This window comes from Penicillium lagena (assembly GCF_028827675.1).
Source record: "Penicillium lagena strain IBT 129212 chromosome Unknown utg000003l_segment0_segment0, whole genome shotgun sequence".
NCBI lineage: Eukaryota > Fungi > Ascomycota > Eurotiomycetes > Eurotiales > Aspergillaceae > Penicillium > Penicillium lagena.
In genome coordinates, this window is record NW_026623224.1 from 1,129,148 (window position 1) to 1,142,338 (window position 13,191).

General features: G+C 53.6%; 8 protein-coding genes across 8 annotated transcripts; 4 read left to right on the plus strand and 4 right to left on the minus strand.

The window, feature by feature from the left end:
• Positions 1-182: 182 nt before the first annotated feature.
• On the minus strand, positions 183-1,620 carry erg10B (acetyl-CoA C-acetyltransferase; the record flags this gene model as incomplete). The annotated part of the gene is made up of 5 exons (XM_056977535.1): positions 183-701; positions 764-1,256; positions 1,312-1,387; positions 1,443-1,492; positions 1,553-1,620. The coding sequence occupies 5 exons, from the start codon at positions 1,618-1,620 to the stop codon at positions 183-185; spliced, it is 1,206 nt and encodes a 401-aa protein (XP_056833567.1).
• A 250-nt stretch (positions 1,621-1,870) lies between these two features.
• Positions 1,871-4,933, plus strand: N7510_005610 (U5 snRNP component Snu114, putative; the record flags this gene model as incomplete). The annotated part of the gene is made up of 3 exons (XM_056977536.1): positions 1,871-2,033; positions 2,086-4,314; positions 4,371-4,933. 3 exons carry the CDS (start codon positions 1,871-1,873, stop codon positions 4,931-4,933), a joined length of 2,955 nt encoding a protein of 984 aa, XP_056833568.1.
• Positions 4,934-5,147: 214 nt separating this feature from the next.
• N7510_005611 (iron-sulfur cluster assembly protein CIA2) lies at positions 5,148-5,797 on the minus strand (the record flags this gene model as incomplete). Its single annotated transcript, XM_056977537.1, has 2 exons — positions 5,148-5,521; positions 5,569-5,797. The coding sequence occupies 2 exons, from the start codon at positions 5,795-5,797 to the stop codon at positions 5,148-5,150; spliced, it is 603 nt and encodes a 200-aa protein (XP_056833569.1).
• A 1,218-nt stretch (positions 5,798-7,015) lies between these two features.
• Positions 7,016-7,231, plus strand: N7510_005612 (uncharacterized protein; the record flags this gene model as incomplete). Its single annotated transcript, XM_056977538.1, has 2 exons — positions 7,016-7,118; positions 7,146-7,231. The coding sequence occupies 2 exons, from the start codon at positions 7,016-7,018 to the stop codon at positions 7,229-7,231; spliced, it is 189 nt and encodes a 62-aa protein (XP_056833570.1).
• A 420-nt stretch (positions 7,232-7,651) lies between these two features.
• N7510_005613 (fungal specific transcription factor domain-containing protein) lies at positions 7,652-10,012 on the plus strand (the record flags this gene model as incomplete). The annotated part of the gene is made up of 6 exons (XM_056977539.1): positions 7,652-7,733; positions 7,809-8,150; positions 8,215-8,496; positions 8,556-9,109; positions 9,160-9,623; positions 9,691-10,012. 6 exons carry the CDS (start codon positions 7,652-7,654, stop codon positions 10,010-10,012), a joined length of 2,046 nt encoding a protein of 681 aa, XP_056833571.1.
• Positions 10,013-10,654: 642 nt separating this feature from the next.
• On the minus strand, positions 10,655-10,882 carry N7510_005614 (CDC26 family anaphase-promoting complex subunit; the record flags this gene model as incomplete). The annotated part of the gene is made up of 1 exon (XM_056977540.1): positions 10,655-10,882. One exon carries the CDS (start codon positions 10,880-10,882, stop codon positions 10,655-10,657), a length of 228 nt encoding a protein of 75 aa, XP_056833572.1.
• Positions 10,883-11,027: 145 nt separating this feature from the next.
• N7510_005615 (uncharacterized protein) lies at positions 11,028-12,106 on the plus strand (the record flags this gene model as incomplete). Its single annotated transcript, XM_056977541.1, has 2 exons — positions 11,028-11,148; positions 11,259-12,106. 2 exons carry the CDS (start codon positions 11,028-11,030, stop codon positions 12,104-12,106), a joined length of 969 nt encoding a protein of 322 aa, XP_056833573.1.
• Positions 12,107-12,237: 131 nt separating this feature from the next.
• On the minus strand, positions 12,238-13,100 carry N7510_005616 (ribosome-recycling factor; the record flags this gene model as incomplete). Its single annotated transcript, XM_056977542.1, has 2 exons — positions 12,238-12,585; positions 12,654-13,100. The coding sequence occupies 2 exons, from the start codon at positions 13,098-13,100 to the stop codon at positions 12,238-12,240; spliced, it is 795 nt and encodes a 264-aa protein (XP_056833574.1).
• Between the last annotated feature and the right edge of the window lie 91 nt (positions 13,101-13,191).

The window sequence follows — 13,191 nt, forward strand, 5'->3', positions numbered from 1 at the left end:
TCGTTTATCTTTTGTATAGTAAATATATCTCTGATGGATGTGCATCTACTGTACTCTCCAAGAAGAATGGTCGTCCGTAATTAGTTCATTTCAATCGATAGCCAACTATATATCTGGGTATTCTATTTTTCACTCCGCATATTCGCACTAGCAGGCGTCATATCGTCCATCATTACCATTCTTTACAGCAGAGACTCAATCACCAGGGCACTCGCGCCGCCGCCGCCATTGCAAATCCCAACACAGCCCAGCTTGCCCTTCTTGTCCTTCAGGACTCCGATCAAGGTGGCCAGGATGCGAGCACCACTGGCTCCGAGAGGGTGACCAATCGCCACAGCACCGCCGTGGATATTGACCTTGTCCTCTGAGAGACCGAGGAGCTTCAGGTTGGCCAGTGCCACCACACTGAAGGCTTCGTTGATCTCAAAGGCGTCAATGGCATCCTGGGTCACTCCTGCGTGCTTCAAAGCCTTGGGGATCGCCAGGGCAGGGGCGGTTGTGAACTTGCTGGGCTTTTGAGCAGCATCACCCCAGCCCAGGATTTTGGCAATGGGCTTCAGGTTAAGCTCCTTGACCTTGGCCTCGGATACCAAGACCACGGCGGAGGCACCATCGTTCAGCGGTGACGAATTCGGCGCGGTCACAGTACCAGTACCGGGGATAAAAGCCGGTTTCATGCCGCGAAGCTTGTCGGGGTTAAGCTGGGGAAAAAGAAAGCCCATCGTCAGCTGGATTCACATGGGCCAATTTGAACGGTGCTTACATTCTTCGGCTCGTCATCCTGAGAAATAGTTACGCCAGGCTTGCCCCTGAATCCGGGAATCTCGATGGGCGCAATCTCGTAATCGAAAAGGCCAGCCTTTTGCGCGGCCTGGGCCTTCTCGTAGGAGCGGATGGCATACTCATCCTGCTGCTCACGGTTGAATCCATGATCCTGCGCACACTCCTCGGCCTGCAGGCCCATAAGCTCCTGCTTACCGTAGGCATCCATCAGGCCGTCCTTCATGATACCATCCACTAGACTCTGGTGGCCGTATTTGGCGCCGGAGCGCATGTTGGGCAGGTAGTGGGGGGTGTTGGACATGGATTCGGTGCCACCGGCCACAACAACGTCGGCGTTGCCGGTCATGATAGTCTGGGCACCGAGGATGACAGCCTTAAGACCAGATGCGCACACCTTGTTCACTGTGGTGCAGACGGTGGAGTCCTGAAGCCCAGCACCGATAGCGCATTGCCGGGCAGGGTTCTGGCCGACGCTGCAGAGAGAAAGGTTAGCCGGGTCCCAACCGATCTGAAGGGTGTGCCACTCACTTGGCCGAAAGGACATTGCCAAAGAAGACCTCCTCAACGTCGGTGGCATTGATACCCTCAGCCCGGTCCACAGCCGCTGCAAATGGCGTTAGTACTGGGAAGTGATATTCGCACGCAGAATTGTACCGCACCTTTGATCGCATGGGAACCTAGCTGCGGGGCCGTCAGACTGGACAGTGAGCTACAAACAGACGATGTTAGCAATTGAAGCAACAACCGAGTTTATCTCTCCGCCACCTACCCCAGGAACGAGCCCACAGGTGTGCGGGCGGTCGAGACGATGTAGACAGGAGGCAGGGAAGAAGACATGGTGGGTGATAGCAGTAGTGGTAGTAGTATGTAAGAAGATGAGAGGGAAATAATGAATCAATCGAACGAGAAAGAAAAGGGGGGAGGGAAGGGAAAGGAAAAGGAAGAAGAACAGAAGATACAGTGTAGCCCACAGTATGCTCGGTGGGCCGGTGTGACTGACTGGACGCTCGGGCCACCCAGAACTCTTTCTACTTATTCTTTCCGTCCTTCAACTCCCACCAACGAAACCACCCAAACTCTACCCACGATGGACGACCTCTACGATGAGTTTGGTAACTATATCGGTGGCGCCGAGTCCGACGAGGAGGAAGTCCAACAGGAGGTCCATGCCTTTAATCTGGACGCCTACGGCGAGGACGACGGCGAGGAGGAAGATGTGGTCCATGACCAGCAATTAATGGAGGTCGACGGTAGGTTATGCCTCCAATGATCCTGGGGCCATGCTCACCCCATCAATTACAGAGGGCCCTTCGAACGCTGTGGTCTTGCACGAGGACAAGCAGTATTATCCTAGCGCATCCCAAGTCTACGGCACCGACGTCGAAACCATGGTCCAGGAAGAAGATGCGCAGCCGCTGTCCGAACCGATCATCGCCCCCGTTCAGCAAAAGAAGTTTGCAATCTCAGAGACCGAACTCCCGCCCGTGCATTTCTCCCGCGAGTTTATGACAGATCTCCTCAATTTCCCCGAGCAAATACGGAACGTCGCGCTGGCCGGCCACCTGCACCACGGGAAAACCGCGTTTATGGACATGCTGGTGAAGCAGACCCACGATCTGACCGACCGGCTAGAGAAGCGCATCGGCCGACGACGGGAAGAGCAGCTCCGATACACCGACGTCCACTTTCTAGAGCGAGAACGCGGCCTCTCGATCAAATCGGCGCCAATGAGCTTGGTTCTTCAGGGAACCAAGGGCAAGTCGCATCTCCTCAACATTCTTGATACTCCGGGACATGTCAATTTTGTCGATGAAGTCGCGACCTCGGTTCGCCTGGCCGACGGCGTGGTGCTCGTTGTGGATGTCGTCGAGGGCGTTCAAGCAAACACCGAACAGATCATCAAACATGCGGTCTTAGAGGATATACCCCTGACTCTGGTTGTGAATAAGATGGATCGACTCATTATGGAGCTGAAGCTGCCGCCGAACGACGCCTATTTCAAGCTGAAGCATGTGATCGAAGAAGTCAACACGGTGATCGAGAGTGTTCTGTCAGATCAGGGCGAGAAGCGGCGCTTGAGCCCGGAGAAGGGCAATGTTGCCTTTGCGTCTAGCTCGATGAACTGGTGTTTCACTTTGCAGTCCTTCGCTCGGATGTATGCAGACACCTATCCACGGCTGGATTCGTCAGAGTTTGCTGCGCGACTGTGGGGGGATATCTTCTACAATCCACGGAGCCGCAAATTTACTCGCAAGGGAATGGAGGAAAACGCAAAACGGTCGTTTGTCAAGTTTGTCCTGGAGCCCATCTATAAGCTCTACTCCCATACGATCAGTGAGAGCCCCGAGGATCTCAAAGAGACCCTGGCAAGCGTTGGAGTCAGCCTAAAGCCGTCTCAGCTCAAGTCGGATGCAAAAGAGCTGCTCAACCTGGTTTGTGAGCAATTTTTCGGCCCTGCCACCGGGTTTGTGGATATGCTTGTTCAGCACGTCCCATCCCCGGTGGAGGGTGCCCAGCACAAATTGGATCGGTACTACACCGGCCCTCTGGACACAAAAATCGCGGCTTCCATGGCCTCCTGCGACCAGGATGGCCCCCTGGTGATCCATGTCACCAAACTTTTCAGCACAACCGACGCGGCCAGCTTCAATGCCTTTGGAAGGATCATGAGTGGTACGGCTCGACCGGGCCAGCAAGTCCGCGTTCTGGGCGAGGGATACACGCCCGAGGATGAAGAAGACATGGTCGTTGCCACCATTTCAGATACGTGGATTGCGGAGACAGCCTACAACATCTCCACGAATGGTGTTCCCGCCGGGAACTGGGTGCTGCTGGGTGGCGTGGACAATTCCATTGTGAAAACGGCGACTCTGATGCCTCTCAAGTTGGATGATGACGAAGAAGCATATATCTTCCGGCCTCTTCGGCACATGACTGAATCCGTCTTCAAAGTCGCCGTCGAGCCAGTCAACCCATCTGAATTGCCCAAGATGCTGGAAGGGTTGCGCAAAATCAATAAAAGCTACCCGCTCATCTCCACCAAGGTTGAAGAGTCTGGTGAGCATGTGGTCTTGGGAACTGGAGAGCTCTACATGGACTGCGTGATGCATGATCTGCGCAGATTGTATTCCGAGATGGAGATCAAAGTGTCCGACCCCGTCACTCGTTTCTGTGAAACCGTGGTCGAAACCTCTGCGATCATGTGCTATTCGATCACGCCGAACAAAAAGAATAAGATTACCATGATTGCGGAGCCCTTGGACGATGGCATCGCAGAGGGGATCGAAGGGGGCAAGGTCAGCATCAAGGACCCTATCCGCAAGGTGGCTCGGTACTTTGAGGAGAACTTTGATTGGGATAAGCTCGCCGCCCGGAGTATCTGGGCATTTGGCCCCGAGGAATTGGGCCCCAATATCCTCCAGGATGATACATTACCGTCACAAGTGGACAAGAAGCTTCTCGGCACCGTTCGTGACTCCATCACCCAGGGCTTCAGCTGGGGTACGCGAGAGGGTCCCTTGTGTGAAGAACGTAAGTATTTTACTCCCCCGAAATCCATTGATATTGACTGACTGACTCTCATTTAGCGATTCGGAACACCAAGTTCAAACTCACCGACGTGTCCCTTGCCGATCAAGCCATCTACCGTGGAGGAGGTCAGATTATTCCCACCGCCCGCCGGGCTGTGTATTCGTCATTCCTGATGGCATCTCCTCGTCTCATGGAACCGATCTATTCTTGTACGATGACGGGGCCCGCCGATGCCGTTGCTTCGGTCTACACGGTCCTGTCTCGGCGCAGAGGGCACGTCCTCTCGGACGGTCCGATTGCCGGTACGCCCTTGTACTCCGTTCGCGGCTTGATCCCGGTGATCGATTCATTCGGGTTTGAAACCGATCTACGGATCCATACCCAGGGTCAGGCCAAGCTCAGTCTCGCTTTTGATAAGTGGAGTGTGGTGCCCGGCGATCCACTAGACCGAGACGTCAAACTCAAGCCGCTGGAAATGGCACCAGCGATGGCCACTGCGCGAGACTTTGTCCTGAAGACGAGGCGCCGCAAAGGCCTGGCGGAGGATGTCACGGTCAGCAAATTCCTGGAGCCGGAGCTGTGGAAGGGTCTGAAGGAGAGTGGCGTTTTGGACTCATGATGATTAGAAAAAAGGGTTGGGTGGGAATCTGGAGTCATCTTATTAGGAGTTTTGCCCATGTACTCTATCTCTAATAGACACTACGCTGGTGGTTGATTTGGTGTCATAGCAAAATGGTCTCATTATCATCATGTCAGGTATTCCGCATAAACATCATGGTCTCGATGGACCGCGGGCCCAGTGTTAAAAGTACATAGATTGGCGGGGAATGGAATCACTTGCAGGTCTCCAACATCTTGGCAATCACCTTCATCAGCGCTCCATTCTCCAGCGCAGCAGCGACCCGTTCCTTATCCGCGAGCTGCTTGTTGACTTCATCTGCCGTACTATGGGTACCTTCTTTAATACGCACATCCAGACGGAAGCGAGGAGGCAGCGACTGCTCCAGGCGAACGCGTACCCCAAGGCCGATGACGGTGGCCAGACTGCAGTGGGTGATGGTGGGAGTGATAAGGACGGTGACGGTCTGCAGAGGCGAATCAGGGACGTTCGGGAGGGTCGGAGTAATTTTGATGTCGGGCAGCGAGACAACAGCCAGCTCTCCCAGCGAGACGGGGTGCTCAGGGTCCGAAACCGAGCCTACGAGATCTGCTGGCTTGTGAGTGACCGCCCACACTAGAGGAGCGAGGTCTTACCGTAAATCTCCTGTTCATCTATCGGCTCCTCAAGGAGATTGTCATCATCCGAGTCTTCTGACTCGTAGGGACTGGCGCAGAGGAAGTCAGCCGGGTTGGCAGGTGAGGGCAGAGCCGACGCAAAGATGCCGGTGCCGTAGCCGGGCTTGTGCGGGACCGCAGGGCGTAGACGGGTGGGCAGATCAGCCGCATTGAGGATGGTCGGATTGGAGTTCTGCATCTCAGCCATGGTGAATGGGTGTGGGAGAGGCAGTGCGAGAAGGAGATGGACGAAAGAGAGAGAGAGAGAGAGAGAGAGAGAGAGAAAGAAAGGTCGAGGGGCAGCGATAACGGGAGCAAGGATCTTATCTCCATCACGTGCCCTCAGCTAGACCAGCCTCGGCCAGTTGGTGTTTGAGAAGCCAACATAATAAGTTGGGGAAAAATAGGGGTTCATCACCATGATCATTCAGGGGCTGAGTCCCTCCTTTGACCTGGGCATTTTGCCTAAAGACTATGGCACCGTAGCGGTGTCCCCATGTCTATGTCAATAACCAGTGAAATCTCGACTCGGGGGGGTATGTCCCCTCCTAGGATGTCGAGGACATCCTTTCCTGTATGATATACATATATATTTAAATATGATTGCATCATCAGGTCCAACCTTCATATATGTAGTATAATAATCAGAGTGATCGGTATACAAACGATCTGCCGCTCTCCACCTTCGGTTCCACTTGGCAACCCGTCCGCCCCTCAATAATCCTCTCGCTCGCTCGCTCGCTCAGCTTCACCTCCTTCCTCAGCGGCACCACCACCATCTCCTACCCCTCCTGTTGTCTCTCCCCTTCGGTCCCAATTTTTCTTCTTCCGACTGTGTCGACACTATGACCATCTAATACCTCTCTCCTGTTCAGTCTGTTCGACAAGCTGCTCATGCTCTCAGCCTCTACGGATCCCGTTCGCCCATCCGCGCTCCCCCTGCCCAATTCGACGGCAATGCGCCCAGCCGTTTCATCGACTTGATTTATCCCCCGTGACCACTTCGCGACTCTACTCCCGACCATTCCGTCCGATTCCCGTGTCCCCCCACACGCCCCAGCTACTCTCCAGCAGGATCGCACTATCCATCGGGCGCTCTGTCGCGTTTGTGTGAACGGGTCTGTTTCGATGACCTGCTCCTGTTCGACGCTTTCTGGACACCCTATTCCTCTGATCCTTTTCCGATGTCTATTGGTTGCTACGACACTACACTTGTGCATATAATCCCTGCTTCCGTTTGCTGTCGACGTCATCTCTGCGAGCTGATACGACCTCTCTCCCCGATCTCAACGTGATTCAAAGGCGGGCCTTTGCACATATATCTTCTTGGATTTCTTTGATATCGTCTTGACTATTCCATGAAATTGGAATCCCCCTAAAAGTATCAATTGTACATCTTCGCCAACTCAAAACTTTGTCACCAGCGATGCAGGGTTACACTTTTACGCCTCCGTCGGGGCCTCCTCGAGAAGGCCAAAAAAGTCCGTCATACCCCAGAAAGCTGATTTGTTTACTTCGTGTCATTCCAAGTGGCCGCTGATCTGATTTCCGTATAGATTATGTGTTCGTGGACGAACATAACCGGCATAAGAGATTGAAAGGTACGCGAAAGAAACTCCGAATCCCATGTGTCAGATGCTGATGTGCGTGATACCCAGTGATGCGGGCATGTAATGGTTGCCGGAAACGAAAAATCAAATGCGACGCAGCCACAACGAATACATGGCCTTGTTCCGCATGCACTCGGCTGAAGCTCGTTTGTGTTCCTCCGGCTATCGGCCAAGATGGAGAGTTTCCGGAAACCCAGGTTGATGCAGCTTCAACAGACGCTGGAGGCAGCTCTGCTCCTTCCGAAGCTTCGCATCATTCTTTTCCGGTTCCTCCGACTTACAGGGACACTAGTCAAGCTGCAATGGGCACGATGCCTTCTTATGACTCAATGGGGATATATTCCCAATTTGTCCAGGCGCCTCAAGGCCAGCCCGGTATATACAGCTCTCCTCCGATGGCAATGCCACAGCAATCATACCGGCAACAACAGCCTTTCCCAGCACAACCACAGATGTATGTGGAGCCGGAACAATCAACAGCGGAGAACCTCAGCGAGGTCCTTGGCGAGTTGAAGATCGACGAATCTGGCATCGGTAGGTTTCCTCCTCTCGCCAACTTCAAAATGCTGTCAAACAGCCATGGGAAACGCCACTGACATTTCCTTCAAGCCCCATACATCAGAAGACAGAGGGCGGACCGTGTCGAGCCTGATGCCCCTGTTCAAGACGATACTGAGGACAGACTTCCGCCTCTGAGCACGGGGGCCGGCGCAACGATTCGTATTCCACCAGAGCTCATGCCTGCGGACGAAGATGTGATGGCTTATTTCAAGATATTCTTTGATGATATTCACCCCTACCTGCCAGTAATCCCCCGTTCCCATCTTTACTATCAATGGCAGAACGATCGGACTTCTATCTCCCCTCTCCTTCTTGAAGCACTGTTTGCGTGCGCGGGTCGACTGTCCGACGAGGCTTCAGAAGGTGCCCAGTGGCTCGCTTTGGCAAACAGTCAGTCGAAACCAATTTACATTCAATCCCGTCAAAACTACCTGTGCTAACTTTATTCTGGCAGGGCACGAGCCAAGTTTCATGGATGTTCCGCGGCTGAGTACCATACAAGCATTGCTTCTTCTGTTGAAGGCCAGAGAATCCCGCCCAAAGAAAGGATATTACTACAGATCCTGGCAGACCGTCAAGACCATTGTATCCATGGCCAAGGATTTGGATATCCACGAGCATTACAGTCTTCACGCGGAAGGCAAGCCTTGTGACCTCAGCCCGATTGAATGTTTGGTGTCCACACGGGTATGGCAGGCTCTGTTGGTCGTTGAAGTCATGATTGGAGCACCTCAAGGTAACTTTTAACCCTCTTGTTCTTTTTGACCCAAATGGTGGTCTAACTGAGTCCTTCAGGCCGATCGGATTTTGGCGTCGATCCAGAGACAGTGGACATGCGTCCGACGTTGGACATCCGAGGTCTCGATCAGTACGAGGTTGACCGCTCCCGACAGCACGCCTATTTTGTTCGTAATGCTCACCACATTCGCATCATCGCGGATGTCTATCACAAAGTAAAGAAACAGAAGGATTGGGAAGCCGACCCTCGCTTTGCACAAAAGAATCCGCTCTTCACCGACTGGCTTCGTAACTTACCCCCGGACTTGCAGGTCAATTACCCAGCTGATGGTTCGCCTCCGTGGCTTCCATCACACTTTGTGGGCAATATGCATTCGCACTGCCACCTTGGGATAATTCTCTTGCATCGCCCGCAGCTGCTTGCATCACAATCATTTACAGCTGGGGGTGGCTGGAAGGTTCACATGTCGCTATGTTATTCTTCTGCTCGAAGCCTGTGTCGACTCCAAGAGGCTATTCTCAAGCAGTTTGGTCTACCTGGTCTGCTGTATATGCAGAGAGGTATTAACTTTGCCATCTATTGCATTCTCACATGTACCATGCTACACCTGGTTTGTGTTCCTTGACACGGATTTCCCCCGTATGCGTCTGACATCTGCAGGTTGCCATCACTTCTCCCGATCCTCAGTTTAACTCTGACGCCCGGGAGTATTTCACTCGGCATATGCGAATCCTTGAGCGATGCTCGGCTGCCTGGCCGATGCCGGAAATCCAAGCTCAGATCGACTCCTTGAGGCTGGCCTTCTCCGCCGATACGAGTCGCCCGTTTGAGTTGAAACCGAGCTTTCCATATGGGAGTCCTTCGGAGCCATATCACCCCAGCCCGCCACTTGACGCGCATTATCATCCGCATCTCAGTCAAGTCCCAGCCAATGTCCAATCCAGAGTGGGTTTCAACATGCATCCATTAACTCCTCCAATTTCGGCTGGTACTGAAGACTCCAAGTCCGACACATCCTCCCAGTTGCAGTCCCTAGGAATGGTGCCCCACCAGCCCCCTACAACTCATCCACTGGATGCACCGTTGGTAGATGAAAATAGTTGGGACCCGACTCGAATCATCAAGTATGTGATCATCTGTAATCTTCTTCGGTGGGAAATCGTATCTTTGCTGACCCAGGATTTCATTTAGCCAATGGGACATGGCCTTCTCCGTCGCACCCTCCTCCGTTAGCACGAATTCGCCCCCAATGCCTATGAACAACGCGGCCCAGAGCGTACCCAATATGGTGCATGATCAGTACGTTCAATACGACTCGCCCACTAAAGTGACTTCTGTTGCACCACAGCAATCTATTTCTCCACAATTCCAACAACCTCCGATGATGATCACGGCCCGAGATTGGCAGCAAAGCGTTGCTAGCGTGTATGACCCTCAGGGCCTGAAGCGGCGATGGAACTACTCGGTTGATCTCGGTTCCCAAGATCATATGATGAAGCGGCATCGTGGATGAAATCTTCTACTGCCTGGATTCCTCTCTTCTGGACGGGCGCCTTTCGGCTGCCCTGTCTTTTGTCTTGGTATATTTATACCTCTTTCATTTGGCTCTCTGTTTCATAATCGGCGCCATGGAACATAAAGCAAGGTGTCATGGAATACAACTAGGGCACAGCGACAGTGGATGGGATGTGATGTTGAGGGCAATGCAGGCACCGCCGGCTACTTGACATGACCAATTTCACGAACTTTGCTGTGCATCACAACTCCCTCTCACCCTCTGCCTTCGGATTCACTGTTTCGGTGGGTTGCATGGAATCCAGACCGTAATTCAATGGCTCCAATAATTCTCTTTGTATCAAACAGTCGGTATCTGTCGTTTAGATCGTGAAAGAAGAGTCGCAGCTGCAGACCGCTTCGTGTATTTGTTTTCTTTGAGGCACTCGGTTTGTAGTTGGAGAATTCCGACTCGAGGGGACCCAAAGGAAGAGACAAGGATTGCAGCGCCAAGAAATAATGACCGAGGGCTGCTCCTAGCATCAAAAGAAGACTTCTTTTTCTTTGTGGCTAGATTCTCGACATATAGATAGATGTGAGGTATCATTTCCTGACATTCATGGCTGAAGCTGCTTAACCCACTCTGTCGCCGTAGACACAATCAACCACGCCGACCAATGCCGATTCTTTCCTCGCGGGATCGCACAATCCTCGCCTTGTCGCCTGGCAGAGGCTTTAGTTCGTCGCTTGGGTCAAAACCGACCGTCGAAGTACCCTTAGCATGCTCAGGCTGCTTGTTTTCTTCGGCCAGCTTGCGAAGTCGCGCTTCCTCAAATGCAGCGACGTCTTCAGACGTGACTGCGATGGCTGTAGGTTTTCGTCGAAGCATATTATTTGATGACCGAGGATGGTTGTAGGAGTCGGTGTGTGTTTGTTTCTGCCAGCAAGAGGAGCGGACGAGCACGTGACCATGCACAGTCTTCTTTCCGTCTCCCCGGCCTTGTTCGTTCTTCATCTCCATCCCTTGGCACACCATGTTCCGCCCACAGCTTCGGCAGGCGCTGTATTATGATCGCGCCCGGACCGCAGTTTTCACTCCTGCCCGTCAACTTTCAGTTACCCGTCCACTGGCTGCAGACAAGAGCCAGTCTCCAGGTATGTCCGGCCACAAGAGACAGCCATGCTCAATTGAACACCCGGAACTTGAGAGCAAAGTCTCAAGCCGTCAATTATTCGTTTATTGTACTAATATCGCCCCCAAACAGCCCAATCCTCCGGGCAAAATCGACGCGGTCCTTCTTCTTCATCGGCCGGCCCTCAGAAGAATGCGCGAGGAATCGATGCACGATCATTCGCGGCACCACGGGCTGGTGGAGAGCCCGCGAAGATTCTTCAAACCGCACGACTGCGTCGGGGCCCTGCAGCCCGCAAGACTGGCAAACCGCCAGCAAAAGGAGGTGTGAAAGGAAAGAAACAGCAACGGGCCCGAGGTCCACGGAGATCTGAAGCGGATGAGGGCGATGATTTTGGAGCATCTGATATCGACAAAATCGAACAGGAGCAAGTGCTCCAGTCTCGACCGCGTCCCACGCGCTACGAACCCCAGGATATCGACTTCTCCACGCTCAAGGAGACCTGGCCCTCTCTCCCAACAGACGCAAATTCACGGTCAGCGGCCGTTTTCGAAAAGTTGTCCAGTTTGAGTGGCCGCTTTGCGAATGGATACGTCCCGCCATATGAATTGGGAAGACGGCTGTGGAAGGGCCAGAGCGTGCTCTTCTTCAGCGAAGAGGAAAAGGCAGAGGCTCTGCAAGAGACTAAGCGGTTGGCCCAGCTGCGTGCCGACAAGTTGACACAGAAGAAGGGTGAGGATGTGGAGCCCAAGGAGATCGATTTCGCACCCATCGACGCGAAAACCACGAACGGCTTGATGGAGACACTCGCGCAAGGGAAATACCCTACATTGGACGCAGACAAGGACCAATTACCCGCAATCAGCAACGTGATGAGGAACTTGCGCAGCAATGGGACCTACCAGTCGGCAGGCAAGCAGCCCCAATTTGTGGCCAAGGTCGAGTCGCTGCTCGCGGGGCCCAAGGTCAAGCGCACCTAGCCATCTGCTGCTTCCAGAGGGAAACTAACTGTACGATATCACTTCTCCTGCCCATATCGGGGCCTCTGGTGTACCTAGATTTACATATGGAATTTATTTCTTTATATTACAAAAGTCTTCACGGGGACAGCTCATGCTTGTTCCAATGCGCGCTTGGCCGCCTCGAATAGATCCTTAACGTCTTTCTGGCCCTTATCGGAAGCCTTTTCCATCTGGTCATGAGCTTTGCGCACATCGTCCGGCCTTGCCACCTTCTTCTTCTGCATATCTTGCAGACGCTTGTGCATCGCTCCGCGCGAGTCGCGGACTGCACTGGCGGCTTTCTCAAATGCCTGCTTAGCAGCTAGAACACTCTGATCCCGGGACTCCTTCGTGGGCGGGGGAATGGCGATGTTGAGCTGGAGGGCATTGTGCGGATCGGGCTGCGGCGTTAGGGAAAGGGTTGAGGAGACAATTGCCGATGTGATGGGTTTGATGTGCTGCCAAAGGAGGTCAGGTAGTCAGTCAACAGCGGACAGATTGAATTGAAACGAAATAAAATGCTCACATCCTCATCGGCCGCCAGGACGGTGACCGTCCGCCCACCCTTGGGCACGACCTGGGCCAGGTCCCCCAGCCTGACGGAGTCATTACGTTCTTTGCTCAGATGAACCCTCAGTCCCTCCAGGGTCGTAGTGTTGAAGCGGCCTCCAGCACGAAGCTTAGACAGATCATCTTTCAGGCGCGCGGCCGCGGCCGCAATGCCGGTGTGCAATTGTGAGAGATCAAATGGGTCATCAGATGGCGAGTCATTGCTAGTAGATTCCGGCTCAGGCGGAGCGCTTCTCTTGGGCTTGTCCTTTTTCTTGTAGAGGGCCGGCGAGTGGGTGAAGCTACGGCTGTGTTGGGGCAAAGTCGGCCGGTGCGGGAGGTATTCTGGGACAGCAATTGGCCGAGCACGAATTGCTACACGTAGCCAGAGCGCGCGGGAGGACTGGGCCACGATGCGGTGCATGGTGGATGGGGTAGTTGAAGGTGTTTTGCTTGGGGCAGGTGGTGAAGCGCAGACGGACGGTCGCCGCCCGCCGATCCAGACCAGTCACTCA